The following is a 22457-nucleotide window of genomic DNA, read 5'->3' as shown; positions in this document are numbered from 1 at the left end:
CTTTAAAGCACACTACTAGAGCTTTGCCTACCTTTGTAGTTGTGCTCTGGAATGCACTAATTGCCCAATTTTAGTACCTTTGCAGAGCATTGCAAACTGGATTAGATATCAATGCCTGCATCGCCCTTTTCTCCAGATCATACCATTATCAGTGGTGTGTTCCTGTAAGGAAGGCTGCCTAGTACTGATATCTAGCTATCCCATGACTTACTAAGTCTTTTGTTCAAGAGTCTGAAAGGTAAGAGAGAGAAGCTTTTTACCAAAAGGGAAGAAGAAAGCTTTTATTTAATTTTGCTTAAATATTTCAAGTTGCACTTACAGTGGCATGGGTGGTGATACTTTCTGAACTTCTTTGTTTTTTGTCCATGGTTTAGCCAAAAAAGTTGTTTGCACTGCTTGTTCTGGGACCTTAATGTTGTAGCTTCATTTACACTTGTACTGTGAGTAAAACTGCCTTCCAGTTTATAGCCTGCTACAGACCACTCTCCCAAACCCAGGAACCCCACTCGGCCTTCCTGAGAACACTGGAAAATATGAAGGTCTCTCCAAACACCATTATATTGGGCGATTTCAACTACCCAAACATTGACTGGGAGCATTACTCTAGCTCCAACACCCTAGCCCATAGGTTCCTAGAATTTATAAACTCAAATGCTATGGAACAACTTGTTACCACTCCCACAAGAGGGGAAAACATACTGGACCTGATCATCATCAACATGGGGGCTCTATGCTCCAGACCAGAAGTGTATCCCTCACTGGTAAGATCAAACCATAAACTAATCTCACTGGATATTCACATCCCGACTCCACCCCCTGCCCAGAAAACCACAGTGAAAAACTTCTCTAAAGCAAATTTCACACTCCTCAAAACCGAGGTGGAATCGTTCAAAGCCCCCGGGCCTGTGGAAAATACGGCCCAGACCGCAGAATCCTTTATTAAACGCATTCTATGAACACCTTCAGGAATGCATGGATCATGCAATCCCAAATAAAACCAAGACCCAATCCTCCAAAGGCAGGCGTCCTGTCTGGTGGTCCCCAGCCATAAACAAACTATACAATAGAAGGAGGAAGCTACTACATGATAGAGCAAAATCCCAAAAAGGGAAGGCATCTCTGATCAGTATTAGCAAAAAACTACGGGCACTCATAAAATCGTCTAAGGCCAGCTTCGAGAGAAAAATTGCACAGGACACTAAGGATAATCACAAGGCTTTCTTTAGTTATTTTAGGAACCTGGGTGGGAATTCCCAGATATGCTCAGAATTAGTCCAAAATGACAAAAAATACACCGAACCCACAGACATTGCCAATATCCTAGCTGACAGGTTCAGCACAACCCCCCCCCACACACACACACACACACCAAAAGGGCAAATGTCTATCCCAGCAGAGTGCTGCCCCCCTGACATCTCAGATGCTCAGGTAAGAGCCGCCCTCTCCAAAGCAAAAAACACAGCATCAATGGGACCAGATGGTGTCCCGGGCTGTGTCCTACATGAACTCCAAGAAGAGCTAAACCCAAACATAAAACTACTGTTCAATCTCAGCCTTTACTACAGGATATGTACCCAAAGAGTGGTGTACAGCAACAGTGGTCCCTCTCCGCAAAGGTGGTGCCTCAACGGATCCTGGAAACTATCGCCCCATAAGCCTGACTAGCTTGGTCTGCAAAGCTATGGAAAGGATCATCATGGACCTCATAAATAAAGATATTGGGGACCTACAGACACCGGATCCTACCCAGTTCGGCTTTAAGGGCAGATCCTGCCTCTTAAACCTGGTCGATTTCTTTTGAAACAGTCACCAAGGCCATTGACGAGGGGAAGGTGGTCCACACAGCCTACCTGGACCTCGCAAAAACCTTCGATACAATACCCCACTCTGGCATTATAGATAAGCTCACCAGCTTAAATATAAACCCCTATGTCACTAGATGGGTTGCAAACTGGCTCAAGGACAGAACCCACATGGTTAGAATTGCTGGAGCCATGTCAGACTCCAAACCAGTTACAAGTGGCGTCCCACAAGGCTCAGTCCTGGGAACTCTCTTGTTCGGTATATATTTCTCGGAGGTACAGGCCAACACGGAAGGACGGTGGCTGACCACGTTCGCAGATGACTGCAAACTAGGTGCCATAATAGACTCTCCAGCCGACACAAGCATCCTACAAAAGGGCCTCATAGAAACAGACAACTGGTGCCAGAGCTATGGCCTCAAGCTAAACGCCAAAAAGTGTATAGTCATCCCCTTTGGCAAAAACAAAATGCCCACAAATTACCACATAGGTGGTAATCCATTAAGTACGGAAGAAGTAATTAGGGACCTGGGGACCCAAGTTGATAGCAATCTTTCATTTGAAAACCATGTGGCCAAAGTGGTTAGAAAACATTTTATATAGCCCACCTAATCATGAAGGGATTCACATCTAAATCAGGGGAGGTCATCGTGTCTCTTTACTCATCCCTCATCAGGCCCATAATTGAGTACAATGCCCCTTTTGGGATGTACCTTACTAGACACCTGCGGCAACTGGAAAGACCCCAAAAGTACCTCACCAAGAGGATCAAAGGGCTCAAACAGATGCCATATGCTGCCCGGTTAAAGAAACTCCAGCTCTACTCAGTGGCATACCGCCTGCTCAGAGGCAATCTGTGCCTGACGTATAAAGCCATGTCCAACCCGGAATTAATGGACATGCTGCACCTCAGAAAATCCAAATCCCATTGAACTACGCGCTCGATAGACTTGAATCTCAGCACTGAAATAAATAGGACATGCTGGAGGGACAGATTCATAACCCAGAGGCTCCCTTCACTCATAGTATAGTAGCAATATTGTGAATTCTGTTCCAGGATTTGTACTTCAGTACTTTTTATAGCTGTATATACTTGCTTAAAGTTGCATTCTAGTACCTTAGTTTGTGGGGGGTCTATATCACGTAATCAAACATTTAATTTGTCGAATACGTAATAGTCAACCCGAAATCTCGAAGTAATAAAATGCCGAAGTGTTAAAAACGTGAAAGGACAGTCATCGAAAAGTGTGTGTTGGCACACTGGTATTAGGTGACGTAGGAAGTGCTTGCGGCATTGCGTCACAGCTAATCTTTTTCTTTTTAAATATTAAAACAAAAATTACTATTATATAAAGTGGTAAACAGAATACATTTTTAACAGGTAAATGTAATAAATGTGCACCATGTTCAAATAATCCAGAAACTATGTAATAATTTCCAGACGTTAAGTAACATCATATATAAATAATGCAGGCCTTTAGATTTTGTGCGTTATGGAGCATAAATTCTCCAACTATGGTCAAAATGTCACAATTGGCTCCTGGCATTCTAGGTAACATTTACGAGACTGTGATGTCTCAGAAAAATAGGGCAATGTTACATGTTGATGGCTATGTATACAACTTAGAGAAGATGATAAAAAGTAAAAAGTGTTGGTGTTGTAGATTAAAGTTGTCACATAAATGCAAAGGGAGAGCTATAACATTACAAGAAGTAGAAGAGGAAGTCTTGCTGAAGTCAGTAGCACACCAACATATTTCAGATATAATTGAAGTCGAAAAATATCGAGCATGCTATACATTAAAGGAAACTGCTCGATTGTGTAGAAATACACCTGCACTGGTAGTGGACGATGTAGTTGCAAGCACTTCAAGTATTGTAAGTTTACCATCCAGATGTTCTATGCTACAGCAAGTAAATCGAGTTAGATGTCAAAGGATGGTTACTTACAGAGCTATAGAAAGTGCACTAGGTTCAGTAGATACTACTAAGTATACGTTAAAGAATGGAAGTTTTATTCAGAAAAGAATGATATATTTAAACAGTAATGTCTATGTTCTGGTATTTACCACTAAAGAAAACTTGCAAGACTTATGCTGTAGTAAGATCTGGTTTATGGATGGAATCTTCCTAACAAAAGGAAGACTTTGCCGCTAGTTGTACTCAATACACGGATTGTTGACACTTCCCAAAAGTACTAAAAGTTTACCTTTAGTATATTGTTTAATGTCTAAAAAAAATCTTTCAAGGCTTACAATTATTTATGGGAGTGTTTGTTTGAGTTGTTATCTTCTGTTCAGTGCGAGCCTACTGTGCCATTTATTCTTACAGACTTTGAGATGGCAGCCATAAAGAGTGTAAAGCATAATTTCAGCAACCTGAACAGTAAAGGATGTTTCTGCCACACTGCCTGACTGAAGTGAAATAAAGTTCAAAGCCTTGGTCTTGCTACACTTTATGGCACAAGCACAAAATTTCAACTAGCAGTAAAGAGACTAATAGCATTAGCTTTCATAGATGAAAGTGAAGTAGTATCTACTTTTCTAAGACTTTGTGACACCTTTCCACCTGAAGGCAAAGACCTTTTGACATATTTCTCGGTCGTTTATGTTTTAGGACGACCGAGAAAACAACACACTAGAGCCAATGCTACTGCAAGATTTCCACCCGTATTCCCAGTAAATTTCTGGAATGTATCTACATGAAATGATCTGCAATTGCCTAGAACCCAAAACTATGTAGAGGGTTGGCACAGGCATTTGCGGTGTTTACTAGGTCGGCGTATTTGTGAAATTCCAGCTGTTCTTGATGTGCTCATACGGGAACAAAGCAGGATAAATGAGGTGAGAATACAACTTAAAGCAGGGTGTCCTCAATCACCAAAAAAAGCATAAAACTATGGAAAGACAAAATCGTGTACAGCTTTTTTTTGCAAAGACGAGCAGAGTACTCTGTAATTAACTTCTTAAATGCTGTAGCTATGCTGATGAAAGTGTAGTGTAATAACACATCACAGATGTATATATTTTAACCATATCAAGTGGGACTTAAATGTAAAATAAGGACATTTAGGTTTAGGGGAACAGTTAGTTTAGTTAATTACATTATCGTGTACTTTTTTTTACATAGTTTAGGTACAAGTTGTACTGTGAATTCCTTTATTAACACACTATACATAAGTGTTAGGAGCTAAAACAGTCCGTTATAGCTGTAGTAATTATTTACGTTACTGAATGCACAGGTTTGAAGGCGCTATAACCGTCCATTATATCGGAAGTGATTATTTACGTTACTGAATGCACGGGGTTTGATGTGGGCCAACTATTCTAAATTGACATTTTGAATTTCGTCAATTTCAGAGTTCGCAATTGTTGCAGTTCGAGATTTCAGGGTCGACTATTACATATTCGATGGATTAATCATTCGATTATGTGATATAGACCCATTAGTGGTAGGATTAGTGAATTCTGCTCCAGGATTTGTGCTTTAGTACATGTTATAGTTGTATATACATGCTTAAAGTTGCATTCCAGTACCTTTCTGTTTATCTTGATACTGTTTTTCCCGTTGTTTGAGTCTGCCTCACCCCCTACTCAGACATTAAGCTAAAAATTTCTGAAATGGTAACCATGGGACTGGAGCTCTGGTTTGATTTTTTTTCCCCCCAACCCTCATGTGGTTTTAAAAGACTGTGTCTCTGGCTTCTGCCTTTTATGGTAATCTGACTTCCAGTGTCCCTCCTTTCATTGCTCTTGTTGATTGTATGACCTGTTCAAGTACTTTCCCACCCATTGTTTTCCATTTATCCATAATACTAAGTGCCCACCCAGCAAACCAATATTGCACTTGAATAAAACTCCTTTTACCAAAAATTGTCTCCTACATGTTAAACAGCACTGCTATCAAATTGCAGCACAATCTAACCTACTCTATTTCCAAAGCCCAGAGACCAACCAAGGAGACCTCTGTGTAATCCAGTCCATGACAAATGCAGACTCGGACAACATGAGTCCAAATGTCTCCATAGCCAGGTTGGTAGATATAGCCATCCTGAGACGATGTAGCAATTGTCTCATGTTCACAAACTATCATTTAATCCTTAAAGAAACAAACGGAGTATGTGAGTGATGCACATACACAATTTCACTGGAGGCAAAAGTCTTGCATACAAATAAGACTGTCAAGAGCATACGCACTATAATCACCACACATAGTGTTCAGCACTTTCATAAACTAATCTATGCTAAGACACTAAAATGCCATCTTCCCAAACCTCAAAGGACGTCCTGAGCTTATAAACGGCAATGCCCATCCTCAGCAATCTCTAAAGCAGTCATCGCAAACAACACCAAACACCACGCATATGCCTACACCCAGTGGATCCACAAGAACAAAGCCCATAAGGCAAGCCAACACATTACCCAGTACTTTTGTCATAGGGGACTTCATTGTTCGACACACAGATGCCTCACTACTGAAGAAGGAGAAGATAATGGTCAGTTGCTTTTCCAAAGCCAGGATCTACTGAGTTACAAAACTACTCAAGTCACTTCACCACAGGCACCAGTATGAATCTGTTGTAGTCCATGTGGGCATTAATGGCCTGAGACTTACTTCCCTGGACCCTGTAAAAGAGACATTGTTGATCTGTCTGAATGTGTCACAGGCAGTATATGCCTTTTATTGAGCAGCATTCTACCTTCACCAAGGATGCCACAGTACAAACAAAAGATGATTGACTTCGGCAAGTCCCTTCATTTCTGGTGTTTTTCCAGGAGCAGTCAGTATTTGTTAGCATGGGAGGACATGGTTAGCAAACCATGTTGCTTTGCAAGGGATGGCCTGTCCTTGTCTTCCTTAGGCGTCCAAATATTGGCTATAACTTTATCCACCCCCGGAAAGTCTTTTTAGGCAGTGCCAAATTGACAAACCTATTGACATAACAAATAAAACCCAAAGAAACCTAAAGGTGTTACTGCTCAGTGCTAGAAGCCTAAACAAGAAACTCTGCACCCTACAAGCTGCTTTCACTTTGGAGAACATAAACATCTGTGACATTACAGAGACTATGGTTTTCCACCAAAAGTACTCCAGCAGTGCAAGGCATCAGTGCCTTCTATAAATTTAGACCATCAGCTGCATAGATTGAGACTCCTCCACCTTTTGTCCCTATCTGTGTTGGCAATGAACGTGACTCTCTGTTGGTTTAACGGGATGCTGCCCTGAAATTTATCCGTATGTATATCACCATAAACAAAGTCTCATGCAATCTCCTATTAAGCTGTAGGTTACTCTGTATGTCCCTAGAATCCCATAGCTTGTAATGAGACCTGCTGGAGATACTTGGCATTAAACAAAATTCCCTATTCATTGGAGACTTTAACCACCCTTCTATAGACTAAGAAACATACACTGCATTGTACTCACAGGCACAGCAGTTCTTTATTAACCCAGATGTCCTTGACCAGTGTGCACACCCACTAGAAGTTCAAACATACTGGACCTGATACTTAACAGTATGTGAGAGTGCTGCCCTACAAGGGTGGACTGTCAGCCGACCCCAGAAACTGCAGACTTATTATTCTGACTAGTCTAATATGAAGAGCCATAGAACGAGCTGTTGTGGAAAGGATCAACAAAGAACAAAGAGATAGACAACCTTCAGGCACTGGACCCACCCTAGTTTGCTTTGTCAAGGAAAGGCCATGCCTTAAAGATGAATAAACCAGGAAAAAGTCAAACAGATATGTAGTAAGCCATACCACAGGAAAAAAAACAGCTTCACAAATGCTGAAAAAATCCTTTTAATCCTGGACAGAGAAAACGTATAAGTGCTTTTTGTTTTAAAACAAAAAACTTCTTCAGATACAATTCAGAGTATCAGTAAACTTGCTTAGATAACCCACTAGTACATTAGGAACACACCCAACCCCTGTTAAAATCATTGTAATTTAAAGACACATTTCCCTTAGTTACCCAGGTTTTGATAGTTGCCTATAAAACCAAAGTGAGAGAATTCCCACAAATATACTAAATATTCTAAGTCGTGGCGTGAACTAGATACAAAAGGTCATGCCTTCTAAACTTGGTGGATTTCTTTGAGAAGGTCGCCAAGGCAAAGAATGAGGGGAAAATGGAGCATACCACTTACCAGTACTTGGCTAAGGCATTCGATATAATGCCCCACTTGGGAATAGTTGACAAACTCACCAAACTGTGTATAAACCCCTGCATAACTCACTGGATTGCCAGCTGGCTCACAGACAAGACTCAGGAAGTTAGGATTGGTGAGACCACCTCCACTAATGGGTCACCAGCAGGATACCTCAAGGATCCATGCTTGGAATGCTCCTGTTTAGCCTTTATGCTGAAGTAGATGCCAATGTCAAGAACCTTTGGCCGGCCAAGTTTGCAGATGACTGCAGCTGGGAACTGGCAGTAGATTCCCCCATGACACAGACATTCTTACAAGATGGTCTAACCGTGACAGATGACTGTTGCCAAAGTCATGGACTGAAACTCAATACCAAGAAATGCATTACAGTGCCTTTTGGGAAAACTGCCACCCAAACTAATTATTCCATTGATGAAGCACTCATAAAAGCTGACCCAGTAGTTCGGGATCTCAGAACGTGCAGACAGTAATCTTGCATTTGACCAACATGTGGCCATGGTAATAAGAAAATCATTCTATGTTGCCCATCTTACAAGTAAGGGCATGGCATCCAGTTCCAAGAAAGTTATAGTGCCACTTTATTTGGGCCTTATCAGACCCATCATTGAGTATAATGCTCCCTTTGGTGTGTACCGGACCAGGCATATGCAACAGTTGAAATGCCCACAAAGGTTCCTTACCAGGAGAATCCAGGGTATAAGCACACTGTCCTATACAGATCGCCTTAAAGCCCTATCTCTATACTCTTGTCTCCTCAAGGTTGCTGACAGGCAATCTATGCCTGGCATACAAGGCATCCTCAGACCTTTTGCACATCCACAAAACGAACAACATCAGAATCACTAGATCCATTGACATAAACAAGACATCATGGCGAGACAGCTATGTGTTTGAGGATCCCCATGCTGTAGAACAGGCTCTCCATCCATTTGAAACGGTGTCTGTCCCTAACCCTGTTTAAGTGTAACCTTGACCAACATACTGGAAATCAGAAATTCACCCCAGGTCTTGCCCTATGTCTCCAAGACACATGCAGACAGTAATGCTGAAACTAACATGTGCACCTTCACATAACCTGTAGAAACATCTTAATTTATTTTATTTAACATTTGTTTACTGGGAAAGTCAGACTTGAAACAAAGCCAATTTTCAGCAGAGGCCCATGGAGAAATGCTCCAAACTCATGTCTTTGTGACGTGAGAGGAAACTCACATGAACACAGGGAGGAGATGCAGACTCTGCACAGAAGGCACTCCAGCCGCGAATCGAACCAGAGAACCTCTTCTTCTGAGGCGACAATGCTACTGCTGCACCCCTGTGCCGACACACCCCTTCTAATAAATGCCCATGATAACATAGGGTCACAATTGGATTGGATTGCATGGCTAGGTTTTATAAAAGCCCTGGTGGTCGTTAGCAGAGTATGTACCTATGAAATTAAGGGTGGAGGTCCTGCTTTCAGATATGAAAGTTACATACTTACCATAATGATGGACCTGGAAGAGTGGGTCCATCCTTGGTAACATACCTTTATTTTATTTATTTATTTATTTTACATTTGTTGACCGGGATAGTCTGACTGGATACATGTCCATTTTCAGCAGAGGCCTGGAGAGAAAAGCTCCAAGGTAGAACATACCGTAAAAATCACAAAATGCTGTGAGGTGACAATGCTACCACTGCACTGTCATGCCCCTTCTAATAAATGCCCATTATACATAGGGCCACAATTGGGAACCTGCCTACCTTCCTTCTCCTCGCCTTTCTTTACTGATTAACTTCAAGCATCTAACGTCATGTATGGAGAGGGTGATCTTCATGCAGGATATCTGAGATATGACTTTGTTTCTGCAGTTTTGTCTATAATGTCACCAAAAACTGCCAACAGGTCAAAAACGTAACTAAAAAAACATATGCCAAGACCCTGGAAGAAAACACAGTGAAGCTTACGGACAGGATGACTTAGTCAAGCCTTGTAGTTGTTAATTTAACAGTGTAGTCCAAAGAAATCCACAGGATAAAAATGCCAAGGAACAAAGCTTTTCAGCTGTTAAAATAGTTTAATCCAAGCATTCGCTTCACAGGAAAAACACTGAAATTACACTAACGCTCCAAATGCAAGTATGTTTTTGTTTCAAAAACTTCCTCAGATGTGGGCTGGTACTACATCAGTGCATATGTATACATCATTTAACATTTAAAACCATCAATCTCATGCTCCTTAGTAAATGAGGCACAATTGAAAATTATGTCATGAAAACTTTTAAAGGCACTTTCTAAATGCCTTATTTCTTACATAAAAAGTACTGTTGACCTAATTGTACTAATGACAGCAATCAAATATCATACCAGTTGTCTAAAGGTTTGGAAACTCTTTGATACAGTCATTTTTATTACTTTAATTAAAACTTTAAAATCTCTAAAACCTTTTAAAACCTTTTCTAAAACAACTTTTAATACAATGCCATCTTGTGGAACAAAATTGAACTACCATTTTCTATTATAAAGAATGTACATCTCCTAGGAATTTCTCTGAACCCAGAACTTATATGAAGTAACTGTTGTAATCATGCTGACAAAATTCAGAGCAATACAGTAATAAGCAGCTATCCATGTTAATACAAATATGTTTAAAATCTTCATGTTAAATAAATAAATGAAATCCACAGGATAAAAATGCCAAGAAACAAAGCTTTTCAGCTGTTAAAACACCATTATATTGGGCGACTTCAACTACCCAAACATAGACTGGGAGCATTACTCTAGCTCCAACATCCTAGCCCAAAGGTTCCTAGAATTCATAAACTCAAATGCTATGGAACAACTTGTTACCACTCCCACAAGAGGGGAAAACATACTGGACCTGATCATCACCAACATGGGGACTCTATGCTCCAGACCAGAAGTGTATCCCTCACTGGTAAGATCAGACCATAAACTGATCTCACTGGATATTCACATCCTGACCCCACCCCCTGTCCAGAAAACCACAGTGAAAAACTTCTCTAAAGTAAATTTCACACTCCTCAAAACCGAGGTGGAATCCTTCAAAGCCCCCGGGCTTGTGGAAAATACGGCCCAGACCGCAGAATCCTTTATAAATGCATTCTATCAACACCTTCAGGAATGCATGGATCATGCAATCCCAAATAAAACCAAGACCCAATCCTCCAAAGGCAGACGTCCTGTCTGGTGGAGCCCAGCCATAAACAAACTATACAATAGAAGGAGGAAGCTACTACATAATAGAGCAAAATCCCAAAAAGGGAAGGCATTTCTGATCAGTATTAGCAAAAAACTAAGGGCACTCATAAAATCGTCTAAGGCCAGCTTCGAGAGAAAAATTGCACAGGACGCGAAGGATAATCACAAGGCTTTCTTTAGTTATGTTAGGAACCTGGGTGGGAATTCCCAGATATGCTCAGAATTAGTCCAAAATGACAAAAAATACACCGAACCCGCAAACATTGCCAACATCCTAGCTGACAGGTTCAGTGCAAACTTCTCCCCCCCTCCCCACCAAAAGAGCAAATATCTATCCCAGCAGAGTGCTGCCCCCCTGACATCTCAGATGCTCAGGTAAGAGCCACCCTCTCCAAAGAAAAAAACACAGCATCAATGGGACCAGACGGTGTCCCGGGCTGCGTCTTACATGAACTCCAAGAAGAGTTAAACCCGAACATAAAACTACTGTTAAATCTCAGCCTTACTACAGGATATGTACCCAAAGAGTGGCGTACAGCAACAGTGGTCCCTCTCCACAAAAGTGGTGCCTCAACGGACCCTGGAAACTATTGCCCCATAAGCCTGACTAGCTTGGTCTGCAAAGCTATGGAAAGGATCATCATGGACCTCATAAATAAAGATATTGGGGACCTACAGACACTGGATCCTACCCAGTTCGGCTTTGTTAAGGGCAGATCCTGCCTCTTAAACCTGGTCGACTTCTTTGAAACAGTCACCAAGGCCATTGACGAAGGGAATGTGGTCCACACAGCCTACCTGGACCTCGCAAAAGCCTTCGATACAATACCCCACTCTGGCAGTATAGATGAGCTCACCAGCTTAAATATAAACCCCTATGTCACTAGATGGGTTGCAAACTGGCTCAAGGACAGAACCCACATGGTTAGATTTGCTGGAGCCATGTCAGACTCCAAACCAGTTATAAGTGGCATTCCACAAGGCTCAGTCCTGGGACCTCTCTTGTTCGGTATATATTTCTCTGAGGTACAGGCCAACACAGAAGGACTGTGGCTGACCAAGTTCGCAGATGACTGCAAACTGGGCACCATAATCGACTCTCCAGCCGACACAAGCATCCTCCAAAAGGACCTCATAGAAACAGACAACTGGTGCCAGAGCCATGGCCTCAAACTAAACGCCAAAAAGTGTATAGTCACCCCCTTTGGCAAAAACAAAGTGCCCACAAATTACCACATAGGTGGTAATCCATTAAGTACAGAAGAAGTAATTAGGGACCTTGGGACCCAAGTTGATAGCAATCTCTCATTTGACAACCACGTGGCCAAAGTGGTTAGAAAAACATTTTATATAGCCCACCTAATCATGAAGGGATTCACATCTAGATTAGGGGAGGTTATCGTGCCTCTTTACTTATCCCTCATCAGGCCCATAATCGAGTACAATGCCCCTTTTGGGGTGTACCCTACCAAACACCTGCAGCAACTGGAAAGACCCCAAAAGTACCTCACCAAGAGGATCAAAAGGCTCAAACAGATGCCATATGCTGCCCGGTTAAAGAAACTCCAGCTCTACTCAGTGGCATACCGCCTGCTCAGAGGCGACCTGTGCCTGAAGTATAAAGCCATGTCCAACCTGGAATTAAGGGACATGCTGCACCTCAAAAAATCCAAATCCCATCGAGCTACACGCTCGAGAGACTTGAACCTCAGCACTGAAATAAATAGGACATGCTGGAGGGACATATTCATAACCCAGAGGCTCCCTTCACTCTGGAATAAAATCCCAATTCAGGTTAGGCAGAGTCCCTCATTGACTCTCTTCAAGAGGAATCTTGATGAGTGGATGGGAGATCATAGGTTTACCCCAGGTATCACTTCTGTGTCACTGTTAGACAGAGGCACAGTATACTAACCTCGAAAAAGGGCATAGCAAAATTAATTTAAAATGGGTGGCGAAAGCCAAACATACTCTGGCTAGGCTTATAAATGCCCTAGGGCAGATAGCTTAGTATGAACCTATGAACCTATGAATAACGTGCAAAATACAAATACTTTAAAAACATTCTAAAAACACTTTAAAAATTCTTTCAGTTTCTAGACGTCAGTGTAGTTCATCATCTTATGTTGAAAAATATATTGTTGAAATACAAGCTGAGATAACAATCCTGACATGGAAATTAGTTAATAACTTAATAATTAAGTAAAGGAAGAACATTATATTCCTGTTTGGGATCTATAATTTCGCAGCTCTTAATTTGAGGGGGGTGGCATTGGAAATATTTTCTTTGAGTCCCGGATGCTTGTTGGCTTGCAACGTAACTTGCCACCAAAGCTCACAGTACTCAGTTCTTTCCTCCCATAAACCACCCCTAACATAATATTTCCCTTTTTCGAGTACAAAAAATTTATAATATGCCTGTTCACATTGTGCTTTCTTCCAGGGGCTTGGCATATGTTTTTTTTTGTCTGTAATGTAAAACATGTTTTTATAATGTAATGCTTTATTCACCAACTGGATGTAATATTCAAATTAATGCCATTAAGTTGTCAATATTTTAAATAAAAGCAACAGTGTTTCAACACACACAAACAAAACTTTTTAAATAACAGATTGTTAAAGTTTTGTTTGTATGTGTTGAAACCCTGCTGGTTTTATTTCAACAGTGGATTGGTTGCAGTAGATAAACAGCTTTGTGAATAGATAAGTTGTAACTATGTCGCTTAGAGAACATAAGTGCATCCTAGTTGTTAACAAACGTGTAATGGGTTATGGTAGCTACATATTACATCAGTATTGTATCAATTTTCTTCAGTTTCATAAATTCTTCATCTGACTAAAGAAATATTGGAAGAAAGTGTTATGGAAAAAATATGTAAGTATTGTTTGCTCAAAACATTTAATTGTTTACCCATTCTGATGTTTGATACATTGTACATGACATAATAAAGAAATGTTAGAAAACCATGCTGTTCATCTACAGTTGTTGGGCTGTGAATGGAAAGAATAATATAACAACTGTGCCAGATTAAGTAAAAGCCTACACTAAGTGTACACGATATGTATTCAAGAACATTCTTATTACTTTTTTTGTGCTTTCTAGTCACTCAGATTGCATTAAGGTTACATGTAGTCTATACTTTGTGGTAACCTTTATGAATCCCTGTCAGTATTTAAGGCTACAAGAATATCCGTAAGAAAACTAAAATTAGGAGGAAGAAGGTGTGATTTATGTCTGTGTTGTCTGTTCACTCAGAACGGTGTAGACTTATTTTAGGCATTTTTGAATCCCGGGAGTTGTCTTAATATGAGAAAAAAATAGTAATTTGTCTCTAGACTGTTCCTTTTGCTATGGCTATCTGGTTGATTCTAGACTATCCAGTGAATTGGAGACTAAATGCACATCTTTGACTCTGAGGTTATATACTTAGATGTGAAATGTGTTATTGAGTGGTGTGTCGCTTTCATATTTTATATATCCCTACTGTCATGCAACACATTTCCAGATTGAGACTTCAGATTCAGGAACAGATGTACATGCTAAAACTTGTCGTTTTTACTTATTTGTTGACATTGTTTTTTTCTCATCATAAAGAATGCAATTTTACAGTATTTTGCTTTTTCTGCAACTGAAGCATTTGTTCATTTTTGTATACTCTACAGACTTTGTTACCACAGGAGAAGATCGCACTTTGAGAGTTTGGAAACAAGGGGAATGTGCTCAAACTATCAGGCTCCCAGCACAGTCTGTTTGGTGCTGTTGTATTTTAGAAAATCGTGATATTGTTGTTGGCTCCAGGTATTTTCAGAGTTGAAATTACTTTTTCTAGTACTGCTTTCTGTGGTTAACCTGTTTTTAAAAAGTGAGAGAGATTTATTAGATAATTATATTCAGTCCAGCAAAGAGAAAAAAAAATATTTGCTAGAATTAGTCAACTACCAGAAGCATCTTCCTGTTTGCTGCTTTGGTTGAAAGTGACATTTTACAGTGCCTATAAAGAGTTAATATGAAGTTATTGCCTTTGCCACTACTCCAAGAGTACTGTTTGAAGTACATGGTTATTGATCATATACAAGTATTTTGGTTTTACTAGGCCAACTGCCAAGTTATTTTACAAGTATGTTGATAATTACTTGAACAGTGGTTTAATGCTATTCTTTACTTTATATCACCCCCCCCCCCATGACTCTTTATGCAGAGGTTGGTTTGAGTAACTTAAGCTAGTAGTTAACTGCCTCACTGTTCATAATCTAAATCTTTTGGGAATTTTATTTGTGCGTTTATGTACGTACACAAACACACAACTTTTTCCAGCCTGAAGGAGTAGCACATTAGTACATTCAGTGTTAAAATAAATTTTTAACAATACATATATAATCTATTTATATACAGGATTATGATTGGTTCGCTCAACATAACTCGTTAGTTTTGTGTTAGAGACATGGATGCCAAGAAATTTACCTCGAGCTAAGCTTGAGCGGTGAATCTTGGCATCCATGTCGAAAACAGATAATTTAGAGTTATGATTGGAGACCTGATCATAATTCTTTATATGGAGCAAATAAGCCTTTTATATGGAGCAAGTAAACCTTCTATAAGAGGTTTGTTTGCTCCATGTACTACTAGTAACAGTTTATATATATATTTATCTATCTATATATATATATAGGTATATATATATAGATATATATATATATATATATATATATATATTTATTTATATATATATATATATATATATATATATATATATATATATATATATATATATATATATATATATATATATATATATATATATATATATATATATATATATATATTTATATATATATATATATTTATATATATATATAATATATATATATATAAACAAAAAAAAAAGGAAAATGCAAGTGTTTTTGCCAGCTTTCAAAGCCATAAAGCACTTATCCACTTAGTGAGTATGGTCAGAAACAGTCCCTTCTCCTTCCATTCATTCCAACGTCCAAATTTTTGTCTCATTTGTTTGGTGTTTTCCTCATAAAGTCTGTGGTTTTCAGACAATTCACAGAGGATTGAAGTCCCTGAATAATGACTGACATTTGAGTTTTAGAGTTTGTATTTTTCAAAGAAAATTCAGGTGAAGACTCATACTGTTATTCTAGCTACTTTCGAAGTTTGTCCGAGGAGGGACACCTTGTCAGTGTGGACAGCATGCAGAACCATATCTTTCATTCTGATGTCTTCACTGGAGGGTACTGGCAGATTTTACGGTCTAGCCAGAGAGCTAACCTTAACAGCTTAAGCAGGGGGTACTTTGTAAAGGTTGGGTCTTGCACCATTCTAGTGCTTAACTGATTTATCGTTTTCCAAATTTCAGAGCGCAGTCGCCATGCTGCATGCACTACAATATTGTTAACACTCTGTATACCCATATTGTTAAGAGTAGACACAGAGAGTCATATGTTGGTTTCAGCAAACAAGGGATGTTCTTGTGACAGCATTTAACCTTTATCTAGTTATTTACATTCTGAACCTCCATTAAGGTGGTCTAGGAGTGTGGTTTTAAAAGCTTACATTGGAAGTGGAGGTGGAGTTGGGGTTATCCTTTGATTGAAGAGATAATGTTCCAGACTACTGAAACTCTTTAAGATAAAGACCTTTTCTGTAGATACCATAATACAGAATAGTCTTCTAAGAGCATATGAAACGTCATTGCTTAATGTAAGTAGGTAGTGGTAGGTTGCTATTTGTGTCCTAATGCTGGCAAAAGCAACATTTGATTATTTTATGGGTGAATGTGGGTAAGAGAATGGTAGCTTTTCAGTTTTGTGTATACAGTGAATGCTCCTTTGAGAAATACTGTGGTGGTCTGCGATTTTAGGGGCTGCAGATATTGTGAATTTTATTTAATGTCTAAGAGATATTAGGTGCAAGGTGCAGCTAAGGCTGTTAGAGTGAGGGTACAATCTAATTTTGGTATGTAAAATGCCTATTGTTGCTTTTTGACTTAGAATGTTTACTTTGTAAGTTTTGAGTGTTGCTGAGATTTTTAGTGCAAGTTGTTAATATCGGTAAACAAATTCTAGGTTATTATCTAGTCAAGTCAGGTAAATTGTTTCTTTGAGGGCTTCCAAAGACATTTGTGCTTTTTTTTTTTTTTTTTTTTTTTTTTTAAGGATTATTAGGTAAGTTGTTATTGGAATGAACCACTGTATTAAAGAGTTAAAAAATTGATGTAGATTTATTATTTGTAAGATAGAAGACATCTTTGAGTTGCAGGAGTAGGAATCTACTTAAAAGTCTTTCATTATTTAGAAGGAGTTTAGTTGGAAAATTCTTAATTAAAAATAAAAGGTACCTGGAGTAGATCTATGTGATATCCCTTTTGTAATGGATTTTCTGTCAGGCAGTGCATTGCTGAAGTATTTTCAGGTTGAAGAGTTTTTGCTTTAGTAATGCTTGATCATCCCTGTCAAAGGCATTCTCAAGACCATAACTTTAGGAGTTCTTTATCATTATTGGTTGCATTGTAGAATCTAAGACTGTAAGGATATTGAGATGTCCTGACTGAAATCACTATTGCAGTATTCCTGACATATAGGTTGTCTCTGCTGATGTCTGGCTGGTGTAACAAAGCTTTTTCTTTCTCTAGGTCATACGCCCAATGCATGATCTCAGTTTGTATGTATTAGGGTATATAGACAGACAAACGAGCATGGATCCTTAGACTATTTTGCCACTAGCCCAAATACAGGTCATGCATTTGTTGGAGTGTTCGGAGTTTAGTCATTGGTAGGTTTCTTCAGTTTATCCAAATAAGTGCCCCATTGGGGAACCTTTTTATCTTATGGTACTTGTTGAAATTTGTGGATATTAGCTAGGAGGAATAAATGAGAGTGCGGTAGGCAGATTCCTTACAAGGACTTGCATAAGTGTCTTTATCTAGGACAAGAACACAGTCTCAAATGTTGCTCAGTCTATCAATCATTTGTTCCAAAAACCCTTAGGTCTAAGCTTTCTACTCTCAACACCTTTAAGATCCAGTGTCTTAAATGCTTGGACCAGTCCAGGATGGCCAACTCTGCATCGTATGACATCTCTCTGCCACCAGTGAAAAAACTTGAGGCTTTGAGTAGATCCACATTCCAGTGTTTCTAGCTCTGATGTACTGCTGCCCACTACCCAAGACCCCATCAGAGATTGGTATGGCTCCTGAGGCCTTGCAGACCACCAGTACGTCTGAGGAACACAGTGTCTTTCTTTTCCGAAGGACAGTCTAGCATCCCTCAAATTTTAGGTAGGGAAGAAATCCCAGGCTAATAGAGGTCAGACATGGTTCTGAATCCCCATGTCTCATCCAGGCGGATATCATGCCCAAAAATTAAAAACAGAAGACTAAGCATGTAGCCTATCCCTCAACAGCTAGGAGAAGGAGTGGATAGTTTTTTCTCAGGGGTTGTTCAAAGCTATTATGTCTTTAAACCCCCCCTTCTCTTTTGGCGTCTGCATCAACAGGCTATTTTTCAAACACCTACCCTGGTTCCCTCTTCTGATGAAAAAAAGGACTATGACCATTTTCTTAACTATTCCTCTCAGCTGAATTCCCCAGGGCAAATCTCTTCCAATGAAGGGGACTCCCTCTCACCTGATTCTGCTGTTGAGGACTCTTCCTTTGGGGAGACTATACAGAAGATAATGAAACACTTTGAATGGCAATCCACATAGATCTCTGATGTTCAGAAAAGGTATTACACCATCTTTTGATGAGTATGCCTGCACCTTCTGCAGTCCGTCTTGTCCTTTCATTCTTCAGGTTTTACAAGGTCCCTAATAACTTTAATTATCTATATAAGAACCCAGCGGCAGACCCTTCTGCAGTATTTTTCTCTTCAGATGAGCCCCCTTAGCTTCTGCTTAGTGCAAATGCCTTCCCTACTGACAAAGATAGGGCTATGGATAGATGAGGAAAGAAGGTTTAAAACCTCTTCTACCATCTACCTTTAGGGCAATTAATTGCCAATGACAAAGTATTTGATTTCTGTCCTAAATTCCTTAAAGTTATATTGGATCCTCCTGCAGCAGTGTCTAAGCATCAAATGTATTGATGACATTTACAGGCCACGCAGGTTTCCAGACACAGTATTAAGTGCAGTTACAATGCTGTGGATGCTGCTTCTAGATATTCATGGCTTCTTAGTCAGCCTATACCTGAGGAATTCAAGTCTAAAATTCTAGACTCGCCCTTGGACAAAGACTTTTTGGCCCACGTGGGGCCAGTCTGATCGAAACTCTACAAGACCAAGGTAAGACCACTAAAGACTGTAGACATATCCTACTATCCTCAGTTCCTTGACGCCATAGGAACTACCCATCTAAATCTACCTTCTGCATTAAAAGGAGTCCTAGAACAGTTAAAAAACAAGGGAAAACCCCTAAGAAAAGATGCTCTGAAAAACACCATAGGGAACCTCCAGCTGGGAGGCCACCCTTGTGAACAAAATCATGTGACTACCTCTTCAACACTCCCTCCCTTATCCTCCACCCGAATACCCTTCTTTTCCAAAAACTGTTGCTCTCCCTAGTCAGGCGGGAAGCAAATACCTCAGAGAAAGTCAGCCCTCTTCATCAGGGATGGCTAGGCCATGACTTGGGAAAACATCCCTCCTCTGAAAGGCATGCCACAACCTTGTCAAAACCAAATATCACTTATGCCTCCCATTATTCAAGACCTTTTGAATCGGGGTACCATCAAACATGTCCCAAAAGACTTCACAGGAAAATAAATTACTCCAAGATTTTTTTCTAGTCCCAAGAAATAAAGGGCAGTTGAGACCCTTCCTAGATCTGTCTATTTTGAGCACTTTCCTGAAGGTGCCAGCTTTTAAAATGCTCTCTTCAGACTTTTCTACCTTTGATCCTTTCTTAGTGTCATTAGATCTGAAGGATGTCTTCTTACACATTCCCATTCATCTTTCTAGCTGGAGATTCCTCAGGTTTTTCTTTGGCCCCTCGCATTTTCCATTTACTGCTCTGCCTTTTGGTCTTTCCACAGTCCCAAGAGTGTTCATAATGTGCCTAGCTCCAGTAGTAGTTTTCTGTCTCACTAGGAGAATTCAGATTTCCCCTACCTGGATGCCCTGCTGGTCCAGGCTCTCTCTCCAGAAATTCTTCCTCAGCATCTTCACCTCACCCTTCATCTTCTGACAGGTCTAGGATTTACTGTAAACTATATAAAAAAAATCACACATGGTTTCTGAGTAAGACCTGGTTTTCTGGACTGCAGATTGGACACACAGAAATGCATGACTTCCTTCCCCAGGAGAAAGTTCTCAAGTTCTCCTTCTGTCCAGTTACTTACAAAAGCTATCCTCTGCAACCCTTTGCTCAGAAAGGGAGATGCTGTGGACTTTGGGATTCATGGCAGCCACCATTGCTATGCTTCCCCTGGCCAGACTTCACATGAGGAAAATCCAGTGATATGTGAAATCTGTGTGATCCTAGCATTGCCGCCTCTTGGACACCCTGATTTCCTTCCTCCCTTGTATGAAATAGGAGTTACGTCTGTGGAAGGAACAGGTAATCTTCAACCCAGGACTACTTTTCACATCTCCTCCTGCTCTTTAGCAGGGTCACACATATGAATCGGACAAGTTATTTGAGGGGGGGGCGGGGTATTGACAGAATTACATTGAGTACAGTAAAAATGCAACCTCAGTTCCTAGAGGAACATGTTAGTCTTAAAGAAATGAGGGCTGTTCTGGAAGCTGTTCAGAGTTCCGCCCAGTTTTGGAAACCGGACCACTCCTAGTGTACACAGAGAACACCACAGTCATCAGGTACGTAAATAGAGAAGCACCAAGTCTTACCAACTGTGCAGGTTAGCACAGGAGGCATAGAGTCTGGCAACACAAATGGACATCATGCTCACAGCCACATACATCACTTCACAAGACAATATGCTAGTACAGTGCTAGCATATTCTCTGGAAGTCCCCCATGACAGAGAGGTCATCCGCAACATTGCTCTTCAGTGCGGCACTCTCCAGATAGAACTCCAACCATCAGTTTCCTCAGTTCTGCACCAGGAACCCTTGCCTTACAGCCTGGAAGGATTTATACCTTCTCTTTCCAGTGGACAGGGAAGTTCCTCTTCTGCCTGTTCAAAATTGTTCTCATGGTACAAAACAGAGCACACAAGCCCCTTTTACAGGCTGCATTTTGGCTGAGACAACATTGGTTCCCCCTGCTTTCACCTAGCAAAGGGAAATTACAAAAGAATTCTTCTACAGCCAGACCCGATAACTCTGCAAAAAGGATTGCTGCTCCACTCAAATCTTCCGTCTCTCAGCCTGACCCTACGGATGATAGGATTTTAATTCCTCAAAGACATCTCTTCTGTGTAGTTGGTTGTACAAGTCCTACAAGAGGCTAGGAGATACACTATTAGAAAATATTACACTGCTAAGTGGAAAAGGTTTTCTTATTGGTGCTGCAAACCATCGGGATCCACTCTTATCACAGGTTCCTGATATTGTTGCAATATCTCCCTGAATTTTTTCTATTAGGCTTAGCCTACTCTTCATTAAAGTTCAACTAAGCTATCCATGCCTGTCTCCCTATTAGCCCTCAACCTATGAGCAGGCCGGAGTTCTTTCCCCAAGTGGAGTTCTATACCTTTTCTTTTTTCTTTTTAAACAAGAAACATCTTTATTAAATTATCATGTATGACATAGACAATCTTACATTTATGTAAATCAAAATAACATCATACCAATGCAGTTTCAGGTGCAAACATTATACATTACAAACTGTGCCGATGCAACTGCAGCTGCAAACATTATACATCCCTTTATTATATCCAGTCATTGTCAACCATTGCATATCTCATTCAGTTCCTGCCTTCTTATAAACCTTGTTCATCCTCTGCATGTATTGATCCAATACTTCCCATTTTTCCTATGTAATTTGCTCTTACCCTTTTCTAAAGATCCCAGTTCCAGTTGTCTTATTTCTTTTACTATATTTGCTATTTTTTGTAGTTTGGTTTAGAGTTTGATTTCCATTTTCTAGTAATTTGCTTTTCTGGCAGCCATCATAATTAGACTCAGCAAGACCTTACTATGTCCAGGCAATTTAGATTGTGTCATAGCTCAAAAGAATAATTTTCTTAGTTACACCAGTTTCGTCACCCAGGATCTCTGACAGAGCAGTCTGCAGGGAATCTTTAAAGTCTGCCAATTCATTACAGTACCAGAAAATGTTTCCCGTTACCTCTTTCTTATCCATCACAC

At 40.1% G+C, this 22457-nt stretch overlaps 1 protein-coding gene across 2 annotated transcripts in view; it reads left to right on the top strand.

Moving 5' to 3' along the window:
- The window catches only part of PLAA (phospholipase A2 activating protein), a 749216-nt gene that overhangs the window by 291042 nt on the left and 435717 nt on the right, over nt 1-22457 (top strand). For both annotated transcript variants that reach the window (XM_044061441.1, XM_044061440.1), the window contains one exon: nt 14845-14980. In XM_044061441.1, coding sequence (XP_043917376.1) covers nt 14845-14980 — 136 coding nt within the window. The remainder of the gene's footprint in view (nt 1-14844; nt 14981-22457) is intronic.

The sequence above is a fragment of the Protopterus annectens genome, chromosome 2.part0 (assembly GCF_019279795.1).
Source record: "Protopterus annectens isolate FY-2018-M chromosome 2.part0, PAN1.0, whole genome shotgun sequence".
In the NCBI taxonomy this organism is placed as follows: domain Eukaryota; kingdom Metazoa; phylum Chordata; order Ceratodontiformes; family Protopteridae; genus Protopterus; species Protopterus annectens.
The sequence above is the reverse complement of the archived record's forward strand: the minus strand, read 5'-3'. Positions and strand labels throughout refer to the sequence as shown.